General features: G+C 46.9%; 1 protein-coding gene across 9 annotated transcripts in view; it reads left to right on the top strand.

Moving 5' to 3' along the window:
* The window catches only part of PEBP4 (phosphatidylethanolamine binding protein 4), a 219,827-nt gene that overhangs the window by 81,604 nt on the left and 115,006 nt on the right, over positions 1 to 23,217 (top strand). For all 9 annotated transcript variants that reach the window (XR_010918875.1, XR_010918874.1, XR_010918876.1 and 6 more), the window contains exon 4: positions 359 to 457. Coding sequence is in view for 3 of the 9 variants with exons in the window: in XM_067543690.1 (XP_067399791.1) it covers positions 359 to 457 (99 nt within the window). In the remaining 6 variants the exon portion in view is untranslated. The remainder of the gene's footprint in view (positions 1 to 358; positions 458 to 23,217) is intronic.

Here is a 23,217-nt window from a genome sequence, read left to right as displayed (position 1 = left end):
ATAGGATACGTTGCATTTTTACAGCTCATTTCATCCCAGGATCACACCCAAATATAACTATTTTCGTGGGGGTGGGTGAGAGCGAGCGAGAGAGAGAATTTAGTGCTGATGAAAGTCCTGGACTGAGGGCCTTTGAGGTTGACGTTCCTCAGGACAGACGCACAATATGGCAAGAGACAGACGCTATCCTAACCTGTGATTAATTCCCACCGAGCTACGACGAGAATACCCAAGTCCTAGTTCCCTGTCAATTTTGCCCTGTGCACTCTCTCCCCGAAGAACATTCACCTGCTACTGACTTGTGAAAGCACTGTAAGGCTGTGTGTTTAAAAGGATTGGGATGTTTTTTGTATTCCAGAATAAGAAGTATGTGCTGATCATGGTTGATCCAGATGCCCCGAGCAGAGCTAATCCGAAGTACCGTTTCTGGAGACACTGGGTTGTCACTGACATCGACGTGAGTACTTGGCCTTTTTCTCTTCTCTCTCTTACCTAGGATCACATCAGTGATGTGTAAATGTTGCTCAACACATTCATTTAAGTTTTTCCTCCACCCAGACCTTAGCCTGCGCTGAAATAAGAGATAATCATTCTTCTAAGACACCAGGGCAGCGATGGGTTAATTTGGGGGGTAGCCCCAGAAAGGGGCTTTGCAGGATTGTTTCTGTTGAGTCTTGCTGATCCGTGACCCCTTGTTCTCCCTCTTCCGGTTCAATCCTGTAGTAGGCCTTCTGGTTTGGGCCCTGAATAGCCGGGCAGGGGAACAACAGGCGCTATGTTTCATTACCATTCACCAAGGGCTTGTTACAAATGGTTGTAAATGGTTTTCATGGATATACGGAGAAGGGAAGCTGGAAGGAAGCCTTGCCCAGCTCCATGTACTAGAAAGCTGAGCTTTACACGGGGGAATGAGGGCTTAATGAATTACTAACTCACCAATGCCTCTTCTCTAGCTCCCACTTCTCCTCCTCCTTCTGTAGACTAGATGGAGATATATCCTTAGCAGTTTGGGGAAGTGAAATCACAGGTATTCTACACTGAGCACCTTCTGCTTCAGCCACTTCCTGAGACTTTAAGACCAGCATCTCAGGAAGATAAACATTTTCTCTGCGTGTGACTCAGAGCGATAGTACACAGCAGGTGGCACACAGTGAGAAATGAGCAGATGGGGTGGTTGGTGCAGACACTGCAACTCGATGGGCCAAACTTAGCCCAGGAGGGAGCAGCTGCAACTCCAAGAACTGGATGCTGGTTCACCTCCTTCCTTCAATGCTGAATCTGGCTCCGTACAGCTGAGCTTGCCGCAAACCCGTTTTCCTGCAGGGTTTGCTGGGGGAGGAGCTGGGACGTTAATTGATTTCAGATAGCTGACTTTGGAGGCTCAGCATCAGGAGGACAAATTAAAAGCAGGTTTTATTGAGGAGGGGAGGTCAGGGTAATGTTGGGCTCTGTGTTGTGTTGACTCTCAGTCTTCCCCATTAACTTCAATGATCCTATCCAGCATGAAGTTGGTGCTTACGTACAGGGTGTGACAGCAAGACCGCACCTGCCTCTTTACGCTATTCACTGTGAGATTCTTCACTCATCAGGGGAAATCCCTGTCCTTTTATTTATTTGTGCTGGCCAGGGTGAGCGTATTTTGAGCAGTTACATGACAGAATCAGCCCAGGTGATCTGCTTCAAGGGGAATAGTTACTCCGAGAAGAAGACGTTCTCGAGTGTGTGTATCAGTCATTCAGCATGGCACAAATGAGCATAAAAAACAGTTGGCATGTTCAGTGGGATGAGACCAGTAATTCAGTTTAGAATCCAGTAAGAGGGGCATATCTTAGCTGTTCAGTCAGCTCTTATCATCAGCAATCTAAGCACCACGTTTGGAATACCTGTATTTCCCTGAAACCCCAGGTTCAAATCCCAACAGAGGCTTCTCCCTCTCTAGCGCTGTGGTTAGTGCCCGTGTCGGAAACTCTTCAGGGAAACAGAACAGTCGTAAAACAAAAATCCCAACACACATTTATTGAGTCACTTGCAGTTCAGTGCTATGACTATCAATAATGGATTGCCATGAGTCAGTGTCCGGGAGCCCACCCAGGGATAAGCAACAAGAATATGCAATTCAGGGATCAGATTTCTCACAATGAACTGATCAATGAGAATTGACATCGGTGCTGGGGGAGAGAACAACTAGGAGGGATCATTTTGTTTTGGCTGAACAATCTTACAGGTGCAGAGACTTGGGAGTGGAGTCCTGGATTCTGTTCCTACTCAGTGTACAAGGTTGGGCAAATCGCTTTCCCTACTTGTCCCATTACATGGCGGCAGTGATGCTTACCTATCTCACAAACGTGTTGTGGGGTTTAATATGTGAATGTGTTGTGAGATTCTGGCAGGGAAGACACAAGAGAAAGAGCAAGCACTCTTATTATTTTGTGCTAACTCCCTTACAATGCTTCCAGTCTCTCTCTTATTGCATTATCAGTTTCTTTAGGGAAACAACATTTAGAAAAGCAGCTTCTTCCTCTCCCTCTCTGTTGCCTGCTTTTATTTTATTTTATTTTTTAAAGAGTAGGTGTTTCAACTCTGATTCAATCTAACTAATAATCTTAGTACTAAAGTCTAATTAAGATATCAATTAATTTTCAGCATGCATTTAACAAGAAATATCTAGTCATTCTCCGCTATTATTCTCTGAAATTACTGCTAAGGGCGTTTTGTACAGATACCTTAATTAGACTTTTTATTGTTAATGGGAATATTAAGCAAATTAAAACTGGATATTAATACTTTCTATGAATTTCTTAATTGGCTAAAAAAAAAAAAAAGCATTCAGAATAATTGCAAAGATTCATGTAAAATTAAAAAAAAAAAATCTTTTACAGGAGCCCGTCTGCATTTCTAAAAGGGGTCCTGAAAGTCTCTCATTAATTTTAATATTTACTAAACGCAAAGAAGCCTGAGTTCATGTTTTCCATTCTGCACACAGACCCTTCCAGTGCATTCTCTTTGACTAATTATTGTCCTCTTTGTAAAAATAAAAGAACTTCTAAGGAAAGCAGGAAAGGATTCGGATTAAAATTCAGCTCTCCTCCGCAAAGCGAATCTGTCCAACAGGCAGGGCAAGGTTTTCTCCTGACACTTTTAGGCAGTGCTGTTTCCTTTCCCAACCAGACAGTATAAGTGGGGGGGAGGAGGGTGGAAATCTGCTTACCTGACTAGCTCAGAACCTCCTCAAAGGCTCAGAGAGAGTTCATTCTATCAAGGGACTAAGTAAGCTTCAGGGAAAGGAGGGGGTGTTCTTATTTATGTCCGTCTCTCATCCCTAATTCACATAACTGGACTAGATAAAGCCCAGAAAAATAGATTGAAGAGACCAATCCTGCACTGGTCTCCAGGGCACAGACTACGTGGGACCAAGTAGTGCTTTTCCATCTCTAACTACTGTGAATCTGTGACTAGAAGCAGGGCTGGATCCAGTTCATGGCTATTTATTATACTGTTTGTTGGTATTTCAATAGCAGCAAGGAACACCAAAGATTGGGGCCTTATCATGCTAGGTGCTATACAGAAACATAGGGACAGAATCTCATTTACCCCAAGGCCATTTAGACTTGCATCAATGCCCCTTTTATATTGTCAACGTGGTGTAATGGGATGCTAGGGCCCAGGTATGTAGGTACTAAAGGTACCTAAGTGGCTAAATAGTTTAAGATGCAGCTAAGCAACTAGTGAGACGTTTCTGACTCCCAGTGATTTTGCAAATCTCATTGGCTGCCAGGCTGCATTGTTAGGCACTTAAATACCTTTAAAAATCTGGCCCCTGGTGTAAATGAAAATCAGTTCCCTGGAAGATTAAAGTCTCTGCTTCAAATAACTTCTATTTATGGTCTTGTCTGCACACAAATTGGCAATGAAATGATTTAGGATTTAACTACACATGGAGTTATTCCAGAAGAGCTATTGCGCTTTAAATTCACACCGTGCCTTAATCTGGAACAATCTTCATTTGTATAAAAACCTATAGCGCTTTTAATTCACACCTTTTGTTATTTTGGTGCAAGACCGAGTGTGGACACTCTTATTTCAGATTAAAGGGGTCTTACTTCAATTTAGTTTAAATCACCAGTTTGCGTGTAGGCAATGCCCATGACCTTAGCTTCCAGGACGGAAGGCGCGGGATAGTAGTTAAAGCACATGAATGTGATTCTGAAGATCTTTGCTTCAATCCCAGCTCTGCCTCCAACTCAATTGGTGGCCTTGGGCAAGACACCTGGCCTCATTGTGCCTCAGTTTCCCCATCTGCAAAATGGAGGTTCTACTGATCCACAGGAAAAGCTTAATCCACTGAAACATGTGAAGCATTTTGAGCTATTCAGATGGACACCATTAGAGAAGTGCTAAGTACCATTATTCATTCAGCAATACCTTGGCACTCCATCAAGTCTTGGTGTTCATGCTGAATTTCCTTCCAGAGGTGTGGATTTCAGTCCAAAGCATTCCCACTATCCGCCTGTTACTTTTAGTGGCTTAATCTATAGAATGCCTTCTGCCATACAGCTCTCCATTCCCTGATCAGCGATGGCTACCCTGTTTCTCTGATTGTCAAACACGAAAGATGCTTTCACTCCCATTCAGAATAATTTAAATAAAAATGTTGCTACAAAGTGGAATAATATCTTTTGATGAATGTTTTTAAAGCCCTTTAGGTTTTCCTGGTAATTTGCAGTGTAAAATTATTTAGAGATAAGAGCCAAATTAGCTCTTATAGGCGGAGGTCGATATGTCCTGTTATCCATGCAAGCAGTGTTTAAATATAATCAGCCTTTACTCTAATGCAGCATAATTGTTCATTTGAAATAGCTTTTTTTTTTTACTCCATTCAATGAGTCATTAAAATATTCAAAGGATAATGCAGTGAATTGGAAATGAATTTATCACATTATCCTGTATATCCTGCAGAGCATCAGGTAACTAGGCAGGGACTGAACCCGTTTACAGAGAAATCCAGTAAACAAGGCTTTTCATTTTGTATTCAGTGGGGAGAGAGAAAAAAGGAAGAAAATACTGTCCTTCAAACGGAATGCTTTACTTCTTTATTTTTTCCCCTGTTGGGGGGGTGAGTTGGGAGGAGGAGAGAGAACGCCGCAAATTTGTACTCCACCAAAGCCTTGCTGTTTTAACTTTATTTTTATCAAAATATGTTTGTAACAGAAAGTTGTTATGGAAACCAACTCTGCCAGCCAGGAGAATTCCTACATGAGAATGAGTGCAGAGAAAGAGAGAGACCCACCCTAGGTCTGATCTGTTGCTTGGCAGAGCTAGCCCTGAGGGTTTGCACAAGTGAAGATGTTTGGAGTCTTTGCAAAATTGCTGAGGCAAGTGGGGTATGGAGAGGTTAAGAGCCTCACCCAGGGTCAGATAGACTGACACAGTGGCAGAGTTTGGAATAGCACCCATTATTCCTGACTCCCAGCTGCCCCGCTCTAACCACTAGATTCCTCTCCCCTCTGAGAACTGGGAAAAGAACCCAGGATTCCTCATTCTCAGACTCTTAATCTAACCACTAGATGATGTTCTCATCCTGTACGTCTACCTTCCACTCAAGAACCAGCCATAACCCACAAGTTTCCAGTCACTCAAGCTGATGGTGGCGGGACACCTTTGTGAGTCTGGCCTCCAAACATTGTTTTCCTGGAAAGCAATTCTCTTGACGAAGAGAATGAGGGCTGCTGGCTGCGCCTGTCCTGGGACACGGGCTTGCTGCCTCCTCGCTGACCTCTCCAGGTGTTCTCGTTAGGGCACTCCGATGCCTGGAGGTGAAGCAGCAGGAACGATAAAGGAAACAATCTGTTCAGAGAGGAGCGTGGTAGGCAGCCAGCTGTTCCTTCTGCACAGAGTGGTAGCTGTGTGAAAAGAGTGCCCCAGTCGGGTGTTAGGCTAGCAAGCTGCTTGTGTGATATTAAGGGGCGGGGGCTGTTTGTCTTCAGTGATCTCTTAATCCGGTGGAGCGGGGGGAGGTCTGAGAGCTCAGGGCAGCTTCGGAGGAGGCCGCTATCTCTGAAGGGAGCAGCCCCAGGTTAGGCAGTGCTGGATGCCTTTCACCTCTCAGGGATTTCGACAGCAATTTACTTTGATACCGGTTTGAAGTTTCCTCGCATTGGTTCATAAACAGGTTCTGGGTTGCAAGTGTCACCATAGAAACAGATGCTATCTTAAGCAAACAGGAGCTTTATTATCCTTAAAAGTTATGGAATTTTCACATGATTACAGGCACGGGCTGGAGTGGAAGCTAAAGGTTTGCCAGGGAGGGGGGGAAAGAGGAACTTGCACCAGCCTTGCCGGGTGCTTGTTTGTGTGTGTTTTTTATGCATGTGTGAGATTATCTCCCGGAGCGCAATGTGGGTTCCCCAATCGCTCTTCCATGCTGCACATTTTCATACACCTGGCGAGCAAGCTTTTCAGCTCGTGGTTTGCATGCACTTATGGTCTGGTCGGTCAGTTGGCAGGAGCGAGCCTGGGGGATCGCTGAGCTTCCACCTACATTCCAGAACATCTGTTTGGCTCATTGAATGCCCCTTCTCCCAACACAACGCTCAGAGCTCAAGCAGCTGGTCCCTTCTGGCCTTAACATCCATGGATCTCCCTTCTGTCTTGGTGTCTGTGCTCAGGTACCAGCTGCACAGTCTACCACTTCCCCTAGGTGAGCTGGCAGAGAAGGCAGACAAGTCTTTCCCAGAATGGAATCTAATACCTTATAGATTATAAAGGGTCTGCGGCATGGACAGTCTCTTATCCGTATTTATACAGCACCTAGCACACTGGGGCTCCAATCGTCACTGAAGCCTGGATTCCAAGGCGCTACACAGTATACAGACATATCTTGAGACACTCTTTGCTCCGGAGAGCTTGCAGTTTAGGTGCACAAAGCATCATGGTGGTGCATGGTGTAACAACAGAGAGTATACAGACATATCCCTTCATCTGAAGAGCTTAGAATGTAAATGTCACTATGGTGGGGTTGGAGTCACATCTAGACCTGGCCTCTGCTTATAAAAGAGACGTGTGAAGGTGGGACGACACAACTGTTGTGTTTGGATTCTCGACAGGCACACCTGAGAGCTGTTGTATTCTGAGCGACCAATAGACTACATTTGATGGACCAGATCCTCAGGTGTAATTCATCACAGCTCTACTCACTTCAATGGAGCTGTGCTGATGTACAGCAGCCGGGGGTATGGCCCTACATCTCGAACTAATCTGTGGCCTTTTTAGGGTGTCATTGATCTTGGTGTCTGAGGGCTGATGTGGACTAGTGCCTTAGCATTGTAAGAATTACACAGGGCAGCTCTGTGTGTGACATTTGTATTGCTCTGAGTGCAGTGGGAGTGTATAAAAAGAAGTGCTTCCTACGTCCTAGGACAGGCTAAAAGAGCGGAGTACATTAGACAAGCAAAGAGTAACAAGGCAGACTCTTGAACCTCTAGATCACTTGTTCAAATCCAGCTCAGACCAACAGTTAGTGAAAGCTGTTTCTGCCCACGTGCCTGTTGGTGCCAGTTGAGAAATGGGTCAGGGTTAGAGCTGGTCAGGAATTTTTTGACAAAACAGTTTTTCATCAGAAAATATGGTTTTGTTGGAATGAAACTGTTCACAGGAACATACTGGGTTGGAGGAAACTAACTCAGGTTCAGGATGGAATTTCTGGTTAGACGGAGACAGTGAGGTCTTTGGGGGTCAGGGTACTCACCTGGGAGAGGGAGAGCTGGGTTCAGGGCTCTGATGCAGCAACTCGAACCCAGCAGAGTGCCGTCACCCCCAGATGGCTGGCTAGTTTGGGGTGTCCCGTTTCTTCTGTCGAAGCTGTCTCACTTTGTATAAATAATTAAATAGTCATTAGAGCAGGAGCTTAAACCTGACTTTCCCACATCCCAGGTGAATGCCCTGCCCTCTCACCCCCACGGCTATAGAATAAGTCCCCCTCTGACCCCATGAATATTTATGTATTTATTTATACATACATACGTATAAAAAGGAACCGCTCTAACAGGAGAGCTTGAGGGAGATCCACCCAAAAATGGCCAATAGCCAGGGGATGAGGGTACTCAGCTGGGATGTAGGAGACCCAGATTCAAGTGTGTGCTCCAAACCAGGTAACACAGGCACTTGACTCTGAGTCTCCTACACCCCAGATGAGTGTCCTGGGGTGTGGACACGCACTTGTTCTGGTTTTTCATTGAAAAACTTCAAAAGGTCTCCGTTTCATCCTGATATGGAGTGGAAAATATTTCTGAAAACCATTTCCTGCCCAGTCCTCATTTAGGACTCAGTCTAGTGTCTATTGGATAGCCTCCAGGTCACAAAAAGCACCCGCTGTCCCAGCTGGCTCCCTTGCTGACAGAGAAGCCAGGGACTGAATGAATCATGGAGGCTGTACTCCCCTCGCAACCTACAGGGTGTCCTTCTAAGTCAGGTTTCTTAGGTGTATGGGTGGAGCATTGCACAGGAAAGCTACTAACCACATGGTACCTGTTGGGTTAACAGCAGCTCTTATTTCAGACTCCTAGCCTGTCATTTATCCTTTGTGGTCAAAACTAGGCACTCTTTTCCCACCCCAAACCTTTGGCGCCTCTCTTTTTCACATCATGATGCTGTTGTTGGAGCCACAGTAATGATCAGTTGAGCAATCCGTTTCAGTTCAGAGTTTATCCCAAGAGGTGCGCCTGAGTGACTTGTCGCCTCGCGGATCAGCTTTGTTTAGTTAGTTGCTGTTTTTGTGAGCCCTGTTTGATCGCAGCTCCCCGCTGACACAGCGGGCTGCACTGGCTCTTTGTAGTAACACTACGGATGTAATAGTTAGTGACTCTGTATTGTTCCTTCTTGCTAGGGCCCTTTGTACTCTACTTTTTGGTTATTAAACATAGTGTTTGAAAGGAAAAGAACAGAGGGAAACGTTTTTTAATTGATGACTTGATTTCTTGGGAGATTTATATAATATTCGATTCCCTAGCGTAGTTTGTCACCATTTTTGGTATAAATCTAGGAAACCTTTTATTAATAAAAATTAAAGACCAAGAAGTAGTAAGCAAACCACTGTTAGGATGTATTGTTCTTTATTATTCGTGTCACACCACTGCTGTTCCAAGCCTTTTGAAGATACATAGCAAGACTGGATCCTTGTCTCAAAGAACTTCCATTCTAAAGTAGCAATAATCTGGGCCTAATTTGCCCATGACCACCTAAATAGCACCTGCAAGTAAGTGCTCGGACATGCGAAATGGGTAACTGTGCACATGAGCGTCCGTTCGCCTGGGCAAATGCAAGACTCGTGTGGGCAGTTCAGTCAGCCCCTTCCTGAAACTGAGCTTTCCACGTTTAATTTGGGGATATAAATGTACCTGCAGTCGCAACACAAGCACAGGCAGATGTGTAGCTAGTCTCTTTTTCTCACAAGTCCCAGAATGTGCAAGTCCATGCGTGCAGTTTGTGGACAGGCCCAGGAGGCCTGGTTTACTCTTGAAGCTTTGGTTCAGATCACGATGCTATTATATCCAAATGCCCTGAGTTCAGTAGCGCTCAAGTCTTGGCTTATCTCTAGAAAAGGAAAAATCTAGCAGGTTCTCTGGCCATAGGAACACCCAGGAAGAGAATTTATAACAGGGTCTGGTGAATAGCAATCCTATAAGATCTCCTTTCTCCCCAATCTCCACCCTGTGCACCCTTCATTCTGCCACCTCAGCTCAAACTTTAATCCTTTAATCTCCTCTTTCTCATGATCCTGTACCTTTTGCCTGCCACCCCTAACTCCTGAAATGGCCCCTCCATTCTTGTGTGTTTAGGAACCTCAGACATTTCCCGATTCGTCATCACACTCTCTCCCACTAGTGATTTGATCTCCTCTTGCTCACCATGTTATCCCTCTCTACTAGACTGTAAGATCTTTAAGGCAGGGAACTTGTTTGTGTGTAAAGTGCCATGCATGTAACAGAAAATGTGAATGCTGCTGCTGCTATTTAATGGCATCCTGATAATGGAAAACATTCCCTGTGATCCAGAGGGATCATGAAGGAACATTGATCCTAGATATGCGAATGATTTGCTGGATAAGTAAATTTCTATGCACCAAACCCTAGCATTTGTGCTGTGAAATTTCAGAACCCTCTAAACTCTGTCTGGGGAAGGCATAGACCCAGCCCCAAAGGCATGCATTTCAGCAACAAGTTCCTGTGTTTATCGGGTTTCCAACGAACGGTATTAGGAGCTGAGTGTCAACTGTTATTATTCATGCTCTGCAAACAGATGGGGTTTAATTGCTATTACTGTCAGCCTCGCTGCAAATATCATATAAAAAGCGCTTTTTGATAATTGTTTTAAAATAAAAGTTCAGGAACTATGTATAGAAATTATAGATCAAATGTATTTTAAAGATCAAACTGTTTATATTACCTTTAAATATAGTCTTTAGTCATCAGCATTAGGATCAGTGAGTGACGGAGGGATACAATGCCACACTGGGGCCTGAGATGCCGGAACAATATGACAGCAGTAACTTATTACGAATGGAAAAACACCACCAAAATGTGATTGGCCAAAACTGTAGAAGAATAGAGCTGCTAATCTTTGTAATTTCAAGGGCACCATTAGGGCAAAGTGCTGCTTTCACGTAGCTTCACAGAAAAAACAAGGTACATTGCTTGGCTTTCTGAAGGGAATGCGAGACCACTGAGAGATGAGAGATGTTCACCCCACAAAGACTGGGAGGGTTACAGCTTCTCGGTAGTTCTGGAAAAAGGTTGGAGAGGGAGGGAGGGGAAGGGGTGCACATGCCCATGCCAGGGGTGGTGGGATAGTGTGTACAGTAAACACTGGTGGTGGTGTTTTTCTCTTCTTTATAGCCCCTCTGTCACATTTTAATCCACCGTCGGTAATGGCCCTTCAGCATCCATGCACACTTGGTGCCACGGCCTAGCTCCATCATGACAAGGGCCCCGTTCCTGTGGCTGGTGCAGAAACTGGTGGGGAGGGACACAAAGAGGACTTGAAAGCAGGTTGGTGCTTCCTGTAGTCACAGGCCAGCCTGCCTGCCTGGCCCCTGGCTTAAGTGAGGACACCCAGTGTTGTCATGGCATACATCCTGGCTTAGTGCCTGACATAACCCCTGGTGTGTCCAGCTACCACGTGCATCCTTCACCCAGGCCCTGTGGGACCGTGAAGGAGCCATTATCCAGAGTGTTTGCCCTGCCGTAGCCCATATTCTGGCGCTATGACTACTCACCCTGGCATACTTTGCACCTGTGCTTAAGTGCCTGAAAAATTCTGACTTCTGGGGTGATTCAGATGATGCTGTGGCTTGCAAAATAACCAGAGCGTAAACCAGTTAAAACAACCAACTATTTCCTGAAAAGCCTGGGCACGCTGTGTGTGTGAGTGAAAGGACAGCGCCTCTTACTGAGCCTATTCTTTCCTGACTTGTCATTAACGCTCCCGAGCCTCTAAACCACAGCTACAAAACAGTTCCTCCAGGAAACACAAAACCACTTAAAATGAGAAGGGGAAATATAATGTGCGGTCAAGGCCTCTGGGTGTCCAGCCCACCATCCCTCCCTTGGTGCCACAAGGGAGCAAAGGGGGTTGCCTCCCAGATTGTGAGTCCGGGTGCAGAAGGGGAGATGGGGATCAGGGGGCCGCTACACCCCTCTGTACGTGACAGAGAGGTTGGGTAAGCATTCAAACTTTCGGGTGCTTTTCCAAACCAAACCTTTGGAGTTTCCTCCCTTAGTCAGTGCTGGCCAAGATTTTCAAAAGTGACCAGTGAATTTTTGATGCACAACCTGAGATGACTTAAAGGGGCCTGACTTTTAGAGTGGGGTGCTCAGCCCTGTGTGTAAATCAGGCCCCATTAAGGTGTGTCTAGCTGGGCAGCCAAAAACGCTTATGAAATCTTGGCTTCTATCCCTAGGTGACAGTGACTAAGGGCAAAACTCCCAGTTGCTCCTTAATGACCATAAAAGTCTCTCTGATGCATTTCTGCGCCCGGGAACAAAATGAACTGTCATATATGCCATCATGTGCCAGCAATGCCCCTCTGCCATGTACATTGGCCAAACCGGACTGTCACTATGCAAAAGAATAAATGGACACAAATCAGACATAAAAAATGGTAACTTCCATAAACCAGTCAGAGAGCACTTCAATCTCCCAGGACACTCTGTAGCTGACTTGAAAGTTGCCATACTTCTCCAAAAACCTTCAATAACAAAGAACAGACTCTTATGGAAGTGCATGTATTTAGCCATACCTGTAGCTTGCTAAGAGAGAAATCACACATCTCTGAAAATCAGGCAGGCCTCCCATCAGCACGTGTCTGACAGTAAAAAGGAAGCAAACACACACCACTAAAAAGGTGACATTTGCCGCCTCTTATCCCCCAGTAACCACATCTGTTCTAAGGACAGGGGGAAACGGTAGCATCTTGAGATCACAGCTTGGTGGCTGTCAGCCACCACAGAACAGTCAGCATGTTCCTACCGTGGTATCCAGGACACCTGTCTGTGTATCTCCGCGTCTGTCCATCCTGCTCTCATCCCCGTGGCGGAGTAGTCCTCATGGGCCTGGTAGAGCACTGAGCGTGGTGTTGGCATTTAGGCTTGGAGTGTGTTAACTGAGCACTGGCAGTTGTACACATGGCTATGTTCATGCAATTTGCATCTCCTTGCCCCAGTAGGCCCCACTCTGTATGCGTGCACTGGTGACCCGATGTCCTGATATAGGCAACTAATCCCCCCCCCATCCCGATTTTTCACACTTGCTATCTGGATAGCAAGCCACTATATGTGTCACCCTAGTGCACATGCATGCGTGCCATCTGAGCTCTGCCAGTTATGGATGTGCTGAATTAGTACAGCGTTTGTGTGAGTGTGTGAGAGAGAGAGGTTTGTTAAGCTCTTGGGGTTGCATTTGGGATGACAGACACTGCCACAGATGCATGTGATATGATAATTATCATTATACTGCCAGGGATCCATGACAAGAGATGATTCTCACTGCTACAAAGTGGTTCTCATAACCAGGGATTGCAATCGGCTAGTTACCGGCAGCCTCTTCTGCTCAGTTGTCGCCTGTGCAGCTTGCAGAGCAGACCGTACCCTGAAGCTGCCACTCTGATACGGCTGGGACGGCGGGCTTGATCAAATTGTGTTTCTCCTTATTGTGCATTTAGATTTTCTCACCAAATTTTGTGGGTGTGAATTTAGTGCCAGGGGAAAGTGCTTAATTGCAAACCCTTGAGAAGGAAGCTCTCTCTCTACCCACAGAACAGGTAAAGCATGAGCAGCTGCAGAGTGAGCTTCCCACGCCCCCAGCAAATGTGCCATGCCTCAGAGCGGAGCCAGAGGTCTCTCCTCGAGAGGAATTCAATCTGACGCTGCCAACCAGGGCCACCTGGGCTGGTGGTTTTATAGCGCTGATGCAATTGGAGAAAATGCAGTCTCCCCAGACTCTTTCTAGAGCTGGCTGCACAAAATGTTACGTTGTTATCATTAATCATATTTATTACAGTAGTGCCTGAGAACGGGCTTCCCCCTTGTGCTAGGCTCTGCACAAAGACAGCGTAATAGCCGGTCTCTGCCCTGGGGAGCTTACAATCTAAATAGACAGGCTCTTAATGCAAGTATGTTGGTTTCAGTTTTTTAAAAGAAATTCGCCTGTGCCTGTGTCCATGCCCTTTTCCTGCTCATAACTGGTCCAGCATCTGAGCTAACTGGTACAATTACCTATGAGAAGCAAATTGTAAATTTGAATATTTGTCCAAAGGGAGTTCTCAAATCATATAACTGGCCAATAAAACCAGGGCACATTTTGAGTGTGACATTCGACATGCTGCAACTCAATATTTGTGCTGTTGGCAATTAAGTTGCACAAATCATTGGATCAAGGAAGGGAAACAATATCATGTGATTCCTGAAACTAACCAATTCATCTGGAATGTTGAATATTCATCAGGTGCTGTTCATGAATGATCTGCAGGTCCAAGACACTCCTGCTTGGAAGTATTGTGAATAACTTCAAATTACTGGAGAATCTTGCAGTTTTGTACATGGACAGAATAGGGGACAAATTCATCAGTGTGAAACGCACTTACCCCTGTGTAGAAAGCCACTTAGTCTCACAAGCCAGATATGTAAAGTTATTTAGGTGCCTAAAGTTGCAGATAGGCAGCTAGTGGAATTTTCGAAAGCACCTGTGCTCCTAACAATGATTAAAAAATTAGAAAACATGATTTATAACGATAGATTCAAAGAGCCCAATCTATTTATCTTAACAAAGAGAAGGGGAAGGGGGGACTTGATCACGGTGTAGTGGGAAATAAATATTCGAGATAATGAGATCTTTAGTCTAGCAAACCAAGGTTTAACAAGATCCAGTGGCTGGAAGTTGAAACTAGACAAATTCAGACTGGAAAAAGGATGTACATTTCTAACAGAGTAATTAAATACTGGGATAACTTACGGGTGTGGTGGATTCTTCATCAGTGGCAATTTAAAAACCAGATTTGATGTTTTTCTAAAAGATCTGCTGTAGTTCAAACACAGATTATTCTGGGGAAGTTCTATGGCTTCGTCATACAGGAGATAGACTAGATGATCACATGGCCTTAGACTCTATGAACTACCAGGGGAATTAGGCCCTTGGCACTTTTGAAAATCCATTAAGGCAACTGTCTACATCTTTATTTATCTAAATATCTTTATAAATATGTCCAGGCATAACCCTATTTTGAGAGTTAAAATAATGCATAGGCCCTCTTCGCAGGGATGACCCTGTCACTAAGCAAGCATCCAATCAATGGGAACAACCGGGTATCACTTCCCTCTTGGGTTGTATTTGAACCAATATGAGTTTCCATTCCCTGACCATATGCAGATTAACGTGTTGGTGTCATTGCTGTGATAGGAGGTTGTGCAAGCTCCAAAGCGGGGAGCCCTGTAGGTTGCTCTGAGAATTGATAGTGAATAAGTCCTCGCTGTGTTCATTTTCACAGCAGGTATCATCTTTATGCAGATTGAATTTAAGGGTTTTTCCGAGATGCTTCTATTCCATTTAACATGCAAAGGCTAATAATTTGTCACAATTCAATAAAGCGGAGGTTACAAACACGCTCACTGCTGTTTATTTAAATGATAGTTTGTTAATTAGCTCCTCTTAACGAGGAAAGAATAAATCAGATAAAATGTACCAAAATGACACTGCAGCATTTTGCAGATTTAATTTGATGTTCCAATTCAGATAGTCCTCCTCGCCAGATTGTCTTGTGCTCGTGAGCCCATCCCATCTCACAAGCTAAGCAGGGTTTTGTCAGGTCAGGACTTGGATAGAAGACCTCCCAGGAAACCTCATGTGCTCCAGACAGTGACATTGGCAATTCACTGAATGCACTCTTCCTTCTAAATCAGCACTGAGCCAGTGCCCCAGCATGGTTCGAAGGTCCAGCATGCTGCTGAAAGTGCCATCTTCACAAGGGCCCTCACCATTCGTGGTCTTTCAAGATCCCATTGCACTTTACTCAGGGGGCAGGTGTGCCTGCACCAAATTCCAGCAGCTAAAGTCTCCCCTGTGGCATCAGCTGAATTCTGTTTTAAGCTGCTGTATAGTACATTAGGTGTTACACAGCTGCTATGTTTCACCCCAGAGATGGCTGCATTTCTGTAATAGGCCCGCAGCAGTTTGTAGGCATTGTACAAATACATGATCTCCTTCTTAGCATCTCCAGCGGACTTTGAGTCCCAACCACGAAAACTACAGGGAATGAAATCTTACCCTCTTGCCAAGGCAGGGAGGGGAGAGAACTGCCACAGCTCCAAATTAGCTTTGAGCTAATTGCTGTTTTAACCTTAACTACTATCTTTCCTGCCATAGAGAACCAAGATCCCTGGGAGAGCCCCTCACCAACGCTTCTGACCTAACCAGAGGGCTTTCTTCTGGGTAATCTTCTCTTGAGTGAAGCAAGTGTATTTTTGCCATTGCTTCGCAGCTCCCCACCCTGTCATGAGAGCAAGGCATAGCCCTAGGCTGCTGCAAGCATGGGACAAGAAAACAGAACATATACCAAGCCAGGGCAGCTCCCAGCACACCAGCCAAGGAGCAGGGGGAGCCGTGGTGGAGAGTGGCTAACCCAAACCAAGGAAAGAGGGGGAAAGCTCTCCCTTCATTTTTACCAGAGCTGGGGATCGGTGCATCTCTGCTTGCCCCTTTCTCCTCTCACTCCCGTCCCTACCGTGCACCCAGACTCCCTTAGCTCTGCGGCCACCTTACCAATCTGTGAGGGGGTCCAAGGCTGGTCTTCTCTGCAAGTGACTCCTCTCGATCTAGCCTCGCTCCAGTGAGAACAGTCACACCGCAGCCACTCGACTGCTAGAGACTGGAGTGTGTAGATGGGATTTAGGTTAGGGGCAACACTCGAGTTATATCTCCAGCTAACACTGCAGGGAAGATCTGTCCTACATTTTGCTGTAACGCAAAGATCTGGAAGACGTGAGTTAAAGAACTGTATCTTCTTACACTCTCCTGGGGGTTCCTCTCTTCCAGCTGTTGGCTGCTGGAGTGGATCAGATTCATAAGGGTCGCGCAAGGGAGGGCTGCAGTGTGAGTTACACATTGGTAAGGTGGTCTGACACTTACGGCTGTAGTTTGTCATCGGTTTCTGTGTGTTACAACAGCTCAACCTCCCATGTGAATTTGGCCCTACAGTTATTTTGTCTAAGATGGCACAAAAAATGTAGGTCACGAGAAAAGCTGTGTGACTGTTGTAACAAACCATAAGCTCAGGGCAGGTTTGCTAGTTGCAGAACTATTCGGAGTACCTCTGAACTGGCCTCTGATTTCATCCAGCATCCCGGCCCAGCCCAGCTGTCTTAACTCAGGTTCACGCTAAATTACAGCGCTCACTTGAATCTCAGAACTTGAGGGGTAAGAAAGCAGCAAAAAGATTTTCAGGAAACTGTGAAATGAAGCAGTTGAGATCTAATTTAAGACTGTGAACCAGGCACAGATGCAGCCTCCCGATTCAATGGAGCTCGCCTCACACTCGCCCTGCACCAGCAGCTCTTCTCCCACAGGGCTGGGCCCAATCTCTGCTCCAGACGTTGTGACCTGGTACACAGGGCTGCAGCGCCTTTCGGATTTGGCCCAGCCACCCTCTGTCATGCTGGAGTGCCATGGGTTCAATTTCTGCAGGTGCAGTTGAACCCATGAACCCCCACTAAAGGCACCTCTGCTGTGAGCTCTTCAGGCCAGGGACTGTCTCTCGTTGTGTGTGTACAGCACCTAGCGCAAGGAACCCAGCTTGGTTGGGACTTGTAGGCCCACCACTATAATACAAATAATAATAATATTGCCACCCAGTCTGCTGCTGTTTTGGCCCTATAATCAGCTCTGTGAGCTATTAAAAAGTCCATTTAATAGAAATGTAAGCCCAGATCCTGTACCCCTGCATACTCCTAGTTTCTAGGGCAAGACAAAAAATTAAGTTACATTTCAGTGAAGACTGAGAGTATACATCGATAAAAACCATTGCAGAGATGTTGTGATTACCCCCAAAACAACCGAGAAATTAAGGTTACACTTGAAAAAAAAATGTAAAGTCTGGAAATGAACATGTAAGGCACCCAAATCACTTTATCGCTGCTCTGCGGCAATGCCATGCAAGACAAGATGGGGATAGTTATTCTAGTGGTTGTGGGCCCAGGTTATATGAAACTGATTTTTAAAGACACATTAGGGTTTTTTCAATCCCCCCCATGGTGTTGCCGTCTTCACAATCACCCTCTCCCTCAATGTGGTAGGTGAATATCATTACCCGCCTTTCGAAAGATGGGGTAGCTGTGGCGCCGATGTGACCTGGCCAAGGGAGCTGACACTGGAACTGGCCTGAGAGCACAGCAAGTCTTTTTCCCTGCTCTGGCTCGGAGCACAAGACACATTTCTCTCTCTGTCTGTGATGAGTATTTGTCAGTCTCTAGGGTACGAAAGATGGAGGGCTAGAGTCTCATGCTGCAGCTCCACTGACCTGAAAGGAATTACCAACTAAGGGTCTAGCCCTGGCCATTTAACCTATCAAAATAACTGTCCCAGTCAGTTGCCCCTATGAATAATAGACATGGAAACCTCTCTCCCCTGGAAGCAGCCAACCAGGAGCTGCCTGTTGCTGTCTGAGACACTGTAGGAGAAGAGACGGGGAGTATGTGTGTGTCCGCCTGGCATGATCTGTGTGAGATTTGTGGGGAGGAGCACGTGAGACGTGTTGTAGTTCATGCTCAGAGAAGCTTGCGCGGGTAGCCGTGTCTGTGTGACAGTTAAGACTGCATTTCCTGTTTTAAAAGAAATCAAAGGAAGCAGTAAACTTCAACCCCGCGGAGAGAGGCCTTTGGGTGAGAATCTGTTCCTGAGCCACCACGCTGACCCTCTACTCTGGCATCGTAAGACCCTGCTCGAGTCATGCCTGGTCCAAATGTCAGAGCCAAGGGCCTCCAGCTTACGTCTAGGGATGGCAGGGAGGTGGTGGAGGCGTGTGCCGCAGCCATTTGATTCCCAGGTTTACCTTGCGGAAGAGACTCTAATCAATGATTAATCGGGCATGTGTGGCTGTGTGGGAGAGATTTGTGTTGGAGGAGGGAACTCCTACAGCACCCCGGTCATGAATCATTTGAAAGGCAAATTTGCTCCGTTACCAAGGGAACAGAAGAAAGAAAGGGACTTCCCTCGCTGGAATGACTCGCGCTCTGATGCTGCCGAGAAAATTGCTCCAAATAAAAAAAGAGTCGGAGCTGTGACTAAGCAGCAGAAGTTATGTAAAGCGCTGGCTGGGAAGTGCAGGGGAGGGGACCACACATCCTGCTGACTGCCCACGGGTCGGGGGCGAGGCTTCCGCCCACGGGACACAGCTGGAAGGCGGCGGGGGGTTCTGCACACAGAGCACTGGCACCCGTAGGAGGGTACCAGAGGCTTCTGCCTGTGGAAGGGCAGTTGTGGGGGATTCTGCTGGAGGGGCTCTGCCCATGGGAAATGAGGCTTCAACCCAGCGGATGGGTAGGCCCCATATGTGTGCAGCCAAGTGTACCTGTGTGGAGGAAGGTCATGCCCACAGGAGAGCGGTTGGAGATGCCTGGGCCACTCAGCTCAGCAGAGGGATGAGGGGCTGTCAATGGCACCCCTTGTCATTCTATCACCTGTTGACCCAGACTCCAGGTCTCTCTCCCGCCTGAGTGCCTGAATCTCAACCACCCCGTTGGGCTCCGAAGCGCTGCCCAAGGGGGAGACGCCAGTCTACAGGTGGCACCATACAAGCCTTTGCAAATAGGCCAATCTCCACCGGGCTGAGGATGGCTCCCTTTGTCCTGTGCAATCACAAGACGCACTGAAGTCCAGGGCCAGGCGGGAGAATTCCCTCCTTGAGAGCTCATTCCCTGCAACCTGGGCTCTGGTGCGCGTGTTATTCGTCTGAGCGAGTGTCCCACAAGCACCGTTTGTGAGAGCATGGGCATCTCCTGTCTGTCCCCTGCCTGGAGAGCCAGACTGCTGCCTCTGCTGGTTGTCTCTCTCCAGCACACACTGCCATGGGGACTTTCATGGGGGTGGGTGGATATTATTTATATCGGCAACTCCATCCCATGGGAATTCAGCAGCTCGACGCTTTGCCTCCCATATTGAAGTTTTTGCAGCTTCTCCTAAACCCTGGCGTCTCCAAGTCGCTTTCCGGTTTGTGCTGAATCCTGGTGCACTGTGGGGCGAGATGCCTTCCCCACTGGCAGTTCTAAGCATCCGGTTTTTAACCCTTAGAATTCCTGGCACCCCAGGCTCAAATTCAAGCAACATCAGCTCGGTCCTTCATCCACGCGCAACAGAAGATAGATGCATCGAGTCCCACGCAGAATGCAGCGTGCGGCCCTCGGATGTGACCTTACAAAGCCCTGCAGCACAGAGAAAGTGAGAGAGGCGCACTTAGAGATGGGCCCTGATGCAAACACTCCTGAGCTGTGCAACTTGCTCGAAACCTCCTGCTCTTTCCTGTAGCCATGACCCATGGAGCAGCCTTTTTCATTCTGACGGGGCAGCACTTGGTGCTGGAAAGGAGTGTCTCCTCTAGGCACAGGAAGTGTGCGCCTGCTAAAGAGAGGGAGGAACTGATTAGGAGGGTGCAAGAGGATGAAACAATCAACAGCAGGAATATTTGGAGCAAGTCTCATGAAAACCTTCCTGATAGCAGATTCCATGAGCGAGAGGAATAGTCTGCCTGAGGAAAGTGATGGAAGCCCCAGCATCTGAGCCATTTAAAACTGGATGGGACAAAACACTGGAGGCATCTCCCATGTGCCCGTAGGTGATGGGCTCCTGCTTCCTATGCGTTCAGGTCTGCCAGAGGCTGGGAGCTGATGCACTGGAGATTTTTGCAGTGATGTAGCGACACCCATATAGCTAGACCCATCACCTCGCTCTGAGACTGAGGCAAGCTACAAGTCACTTTTTACCCCGGTGCAGCGCATCTCCAGTAAGGCTTCGTGTCAGTGCGGTTACATCAGTGTAACTACATGGGTGGAAAAATCTTCAGTCTAGGCAGGCCTTAGTACCAAAAAAACCTGGCCTGGCTTTAGTTTGTTATATGACCGTTCGACCCCAGCGCCGCACCTACACCGAAATGTCCTAGCCAGGTGGAAGCAGGCTGTTGGAAAGCACCTGGCCCCTGCTTCCATTTCATCCATGTCAGTGCAATGTTAATGGACAGCCAGCAAGGTCTGGGGTTGGGGAGGGGTCGGCAGAGACAATGTTACATAAACACAAGAGGGACTTTCACAGGGCAAAAGCTTCCAGCCCTATCTGATGTTAGCACAAACCCCCTGCACTTCATTGTTCCGACCATGGCAGCTAATCACTAATTTGACTAATTGCTGAGGTTGTGTTTAAAGTTTAACCAGGGCTTTCTCCTTCTTGGTCTCTCTGCTTCTCCTGTGTGATCTCTGCAGGCATCTAATGATGAATGTGTGTGACACCACAATCATTCCCATAGCAACAACTCTGTGCTTGGCACCGGATACATGTTCCGTTCTAGGTACAATTGAAGGTATGTTTAATGATTTAAAGATGTGTCTGAGGCACACGATGCGGATCCAGTTCAGACTTAACACCACCCCCCTCCACCCCCAAATGGTGTGGTGCTCAGATCTGGGGGAGGATCATTGGTTCAGGCCCAAGTTCGGTAGAATACAGCAGTATTTCTATGTAAGGAAAAGCAAAGGGGCAACTAAGAAGCGCTGGCCAAGTGAAGCTCTGTTTGGGTAGATGCTCTTTTAATGAAGTGTTTTCCCAGTGCATAAAAATCCCTCTTTAAAATAGCATCAAGGTCCAACTTCTACCCTGCCATCACCATGCACAGTTCAAGGGGAGTGTGTGCTCATGGTGACCCAATCTATGCAGAGTGCACAAGCGAGGTAGTAGAAGTAATAACCACCCTATGCATCCTTGGGGCCAAATTTTCTAGTGCTCAGCACCCATCACGGAGGCCAGATTTTCAGTGCCTCGCATTCTGGGCTCTTTTAAAAATCTGACCCTGATTGTGGGGCTGAGAACTAGATAATGGAGCTGAAAATCTGTGCAGAACAGCCTGGATCCATTGTGCCCCTGTGGATTGGTCCGATCTGAATTCAGGACATGAAGCGTCAATTGCTCCAATCTTTGGAGACGAGTTAATGGCGTGTGGATTCCTGCTTGAGTGGAAACCGAGTTTGTGCTGAGTCTGTAGTAAAGGAGACCCTATCTCTGTAACACCAGGCACTGGGCCATTGCCTTTGTGTTTCAATGGTCTAGGTAGCCAGGTGCAGCAGTGCAGTGATGTGCTAGCGCAGTCCTTTATGGCGGCAGGCCTGAGCTCAGACCCTGCCTGCAACTCACGAGAAAACACGAGTTTTGTGATTTTATGCCAGGAGCCTCTCTGATCCCCCAAGACTTCTAGAAACCCTGAAGTAGAAGCAAGGCTGCTAAGGGCCTGTTGTAATCCTATGGGGCTTGCTGGAAACCTTATAGCACCCTACAATTGCCAGTGCCCCTTAATGACATGGATTCCCTGAATCTTGCAGCCGTAAAACATAAAGCAGCTGCACAGGCCTCCCTAATCTCAGAAGGGAACCAGGGCTTAGTCTGGCACTCAGGAAACCTGGGTTCAGTTTTATGTTCCACCACAGGCTTCCTGCGTGACCTTGGTCAAGTCATTTAGGGCTAGATTGACAAGGTATTTAGGCACCTACGGGGATGTTCAAAAGCCCTTCAGTAAGTTAGGCACCTGAGTCCCACTGATTTCATGGGCGGGAGGTGTCCGATTTTCTACATCTTCAGGTATCTAATGCAGTTGAAAATCTGGCCCATAGTCTCTCTGTGATCCAGATCCTCAAAGGTAATTCGGTGCCTAACTCCACTGAAATCAATGAGAGTTAGATGTCCAAACACCTGTGTGGCTCTGGGCCCCATCTGTACAATGGGGATAACAGCACTGCCTTCCCTCCCAGGGGTGCTGTGAGAATAAATCCATTCAAGACTGTGCAGTGCTCAGACACTACAGCAGTGAGAGCCAGCTAACAGCCATAGACAGCGAGAACCCCTGTAATGCCAGGCCTTGGGTTGCTTGGGTCCCTCTAACTTTGTGCTGGAACTCCCAGAGCAGAGCAGGGAGCTGCGTATTTCCAGAAAAGGGAATGCAGAGGCATCTGCGTGGCTCAGGAAAGCCTTCCCCGCGCTCCCCTTATGCCACAGACAATGGGTGTTGGAACAATTAGTCACCAAAGAAGCTGAGGCTTCCCTCCTCCACAGCAAAGCCTGTGTGTCGTCCGTGTCCCCCCCCCCCGCCCCACACACAGGCAAACCGGCTGAATACTTAAGTGGAGTTCCTCACACCTACAGGGGTATAGCCTTAAAGAGAATGACAGAGTGATCAAAGCGCTGGAGTCAGCACCTGCGAGCTGAGGGTTGCTATGGAGTTTCTGGCTTCTGATAAAAAAAAAACCAAACCAAAAAAAAAAAAAAACCAAAAAAACCCCCAAAAGCCTACAGATGGCTACAGCAAAAAAATTAAATGGAAAACCACAAGACCATCTTTGGAGCTTGTGAATAAGGACCAGGCTTGTGTTTGTGTAGGACCTACATATGACTGATGTTAATGTTTTGAGCTGTTTGGGTTGCTCT

This window comes from Emydura macquarii, unplaced genomic scaffold (assembly GCF_026122565.2).
Source record: "Emydura macquarii macquarii isolate MOO-44397 ecotype Brisbane River unplaced genomic scaffold, CSIRO-AGI_Emac_v2 contig_967, whole genome shotgun sequence".
Lineage (NCBI taxonomy): Eukaryota > Metazoa > Chordata > Testudines > Chelidae > Emydura > Emydura macquarii.
Note: the sequence above shows the minus strand (reverse complement) of the source record. Positions and strands in the feature narration are given on the sequence as shown.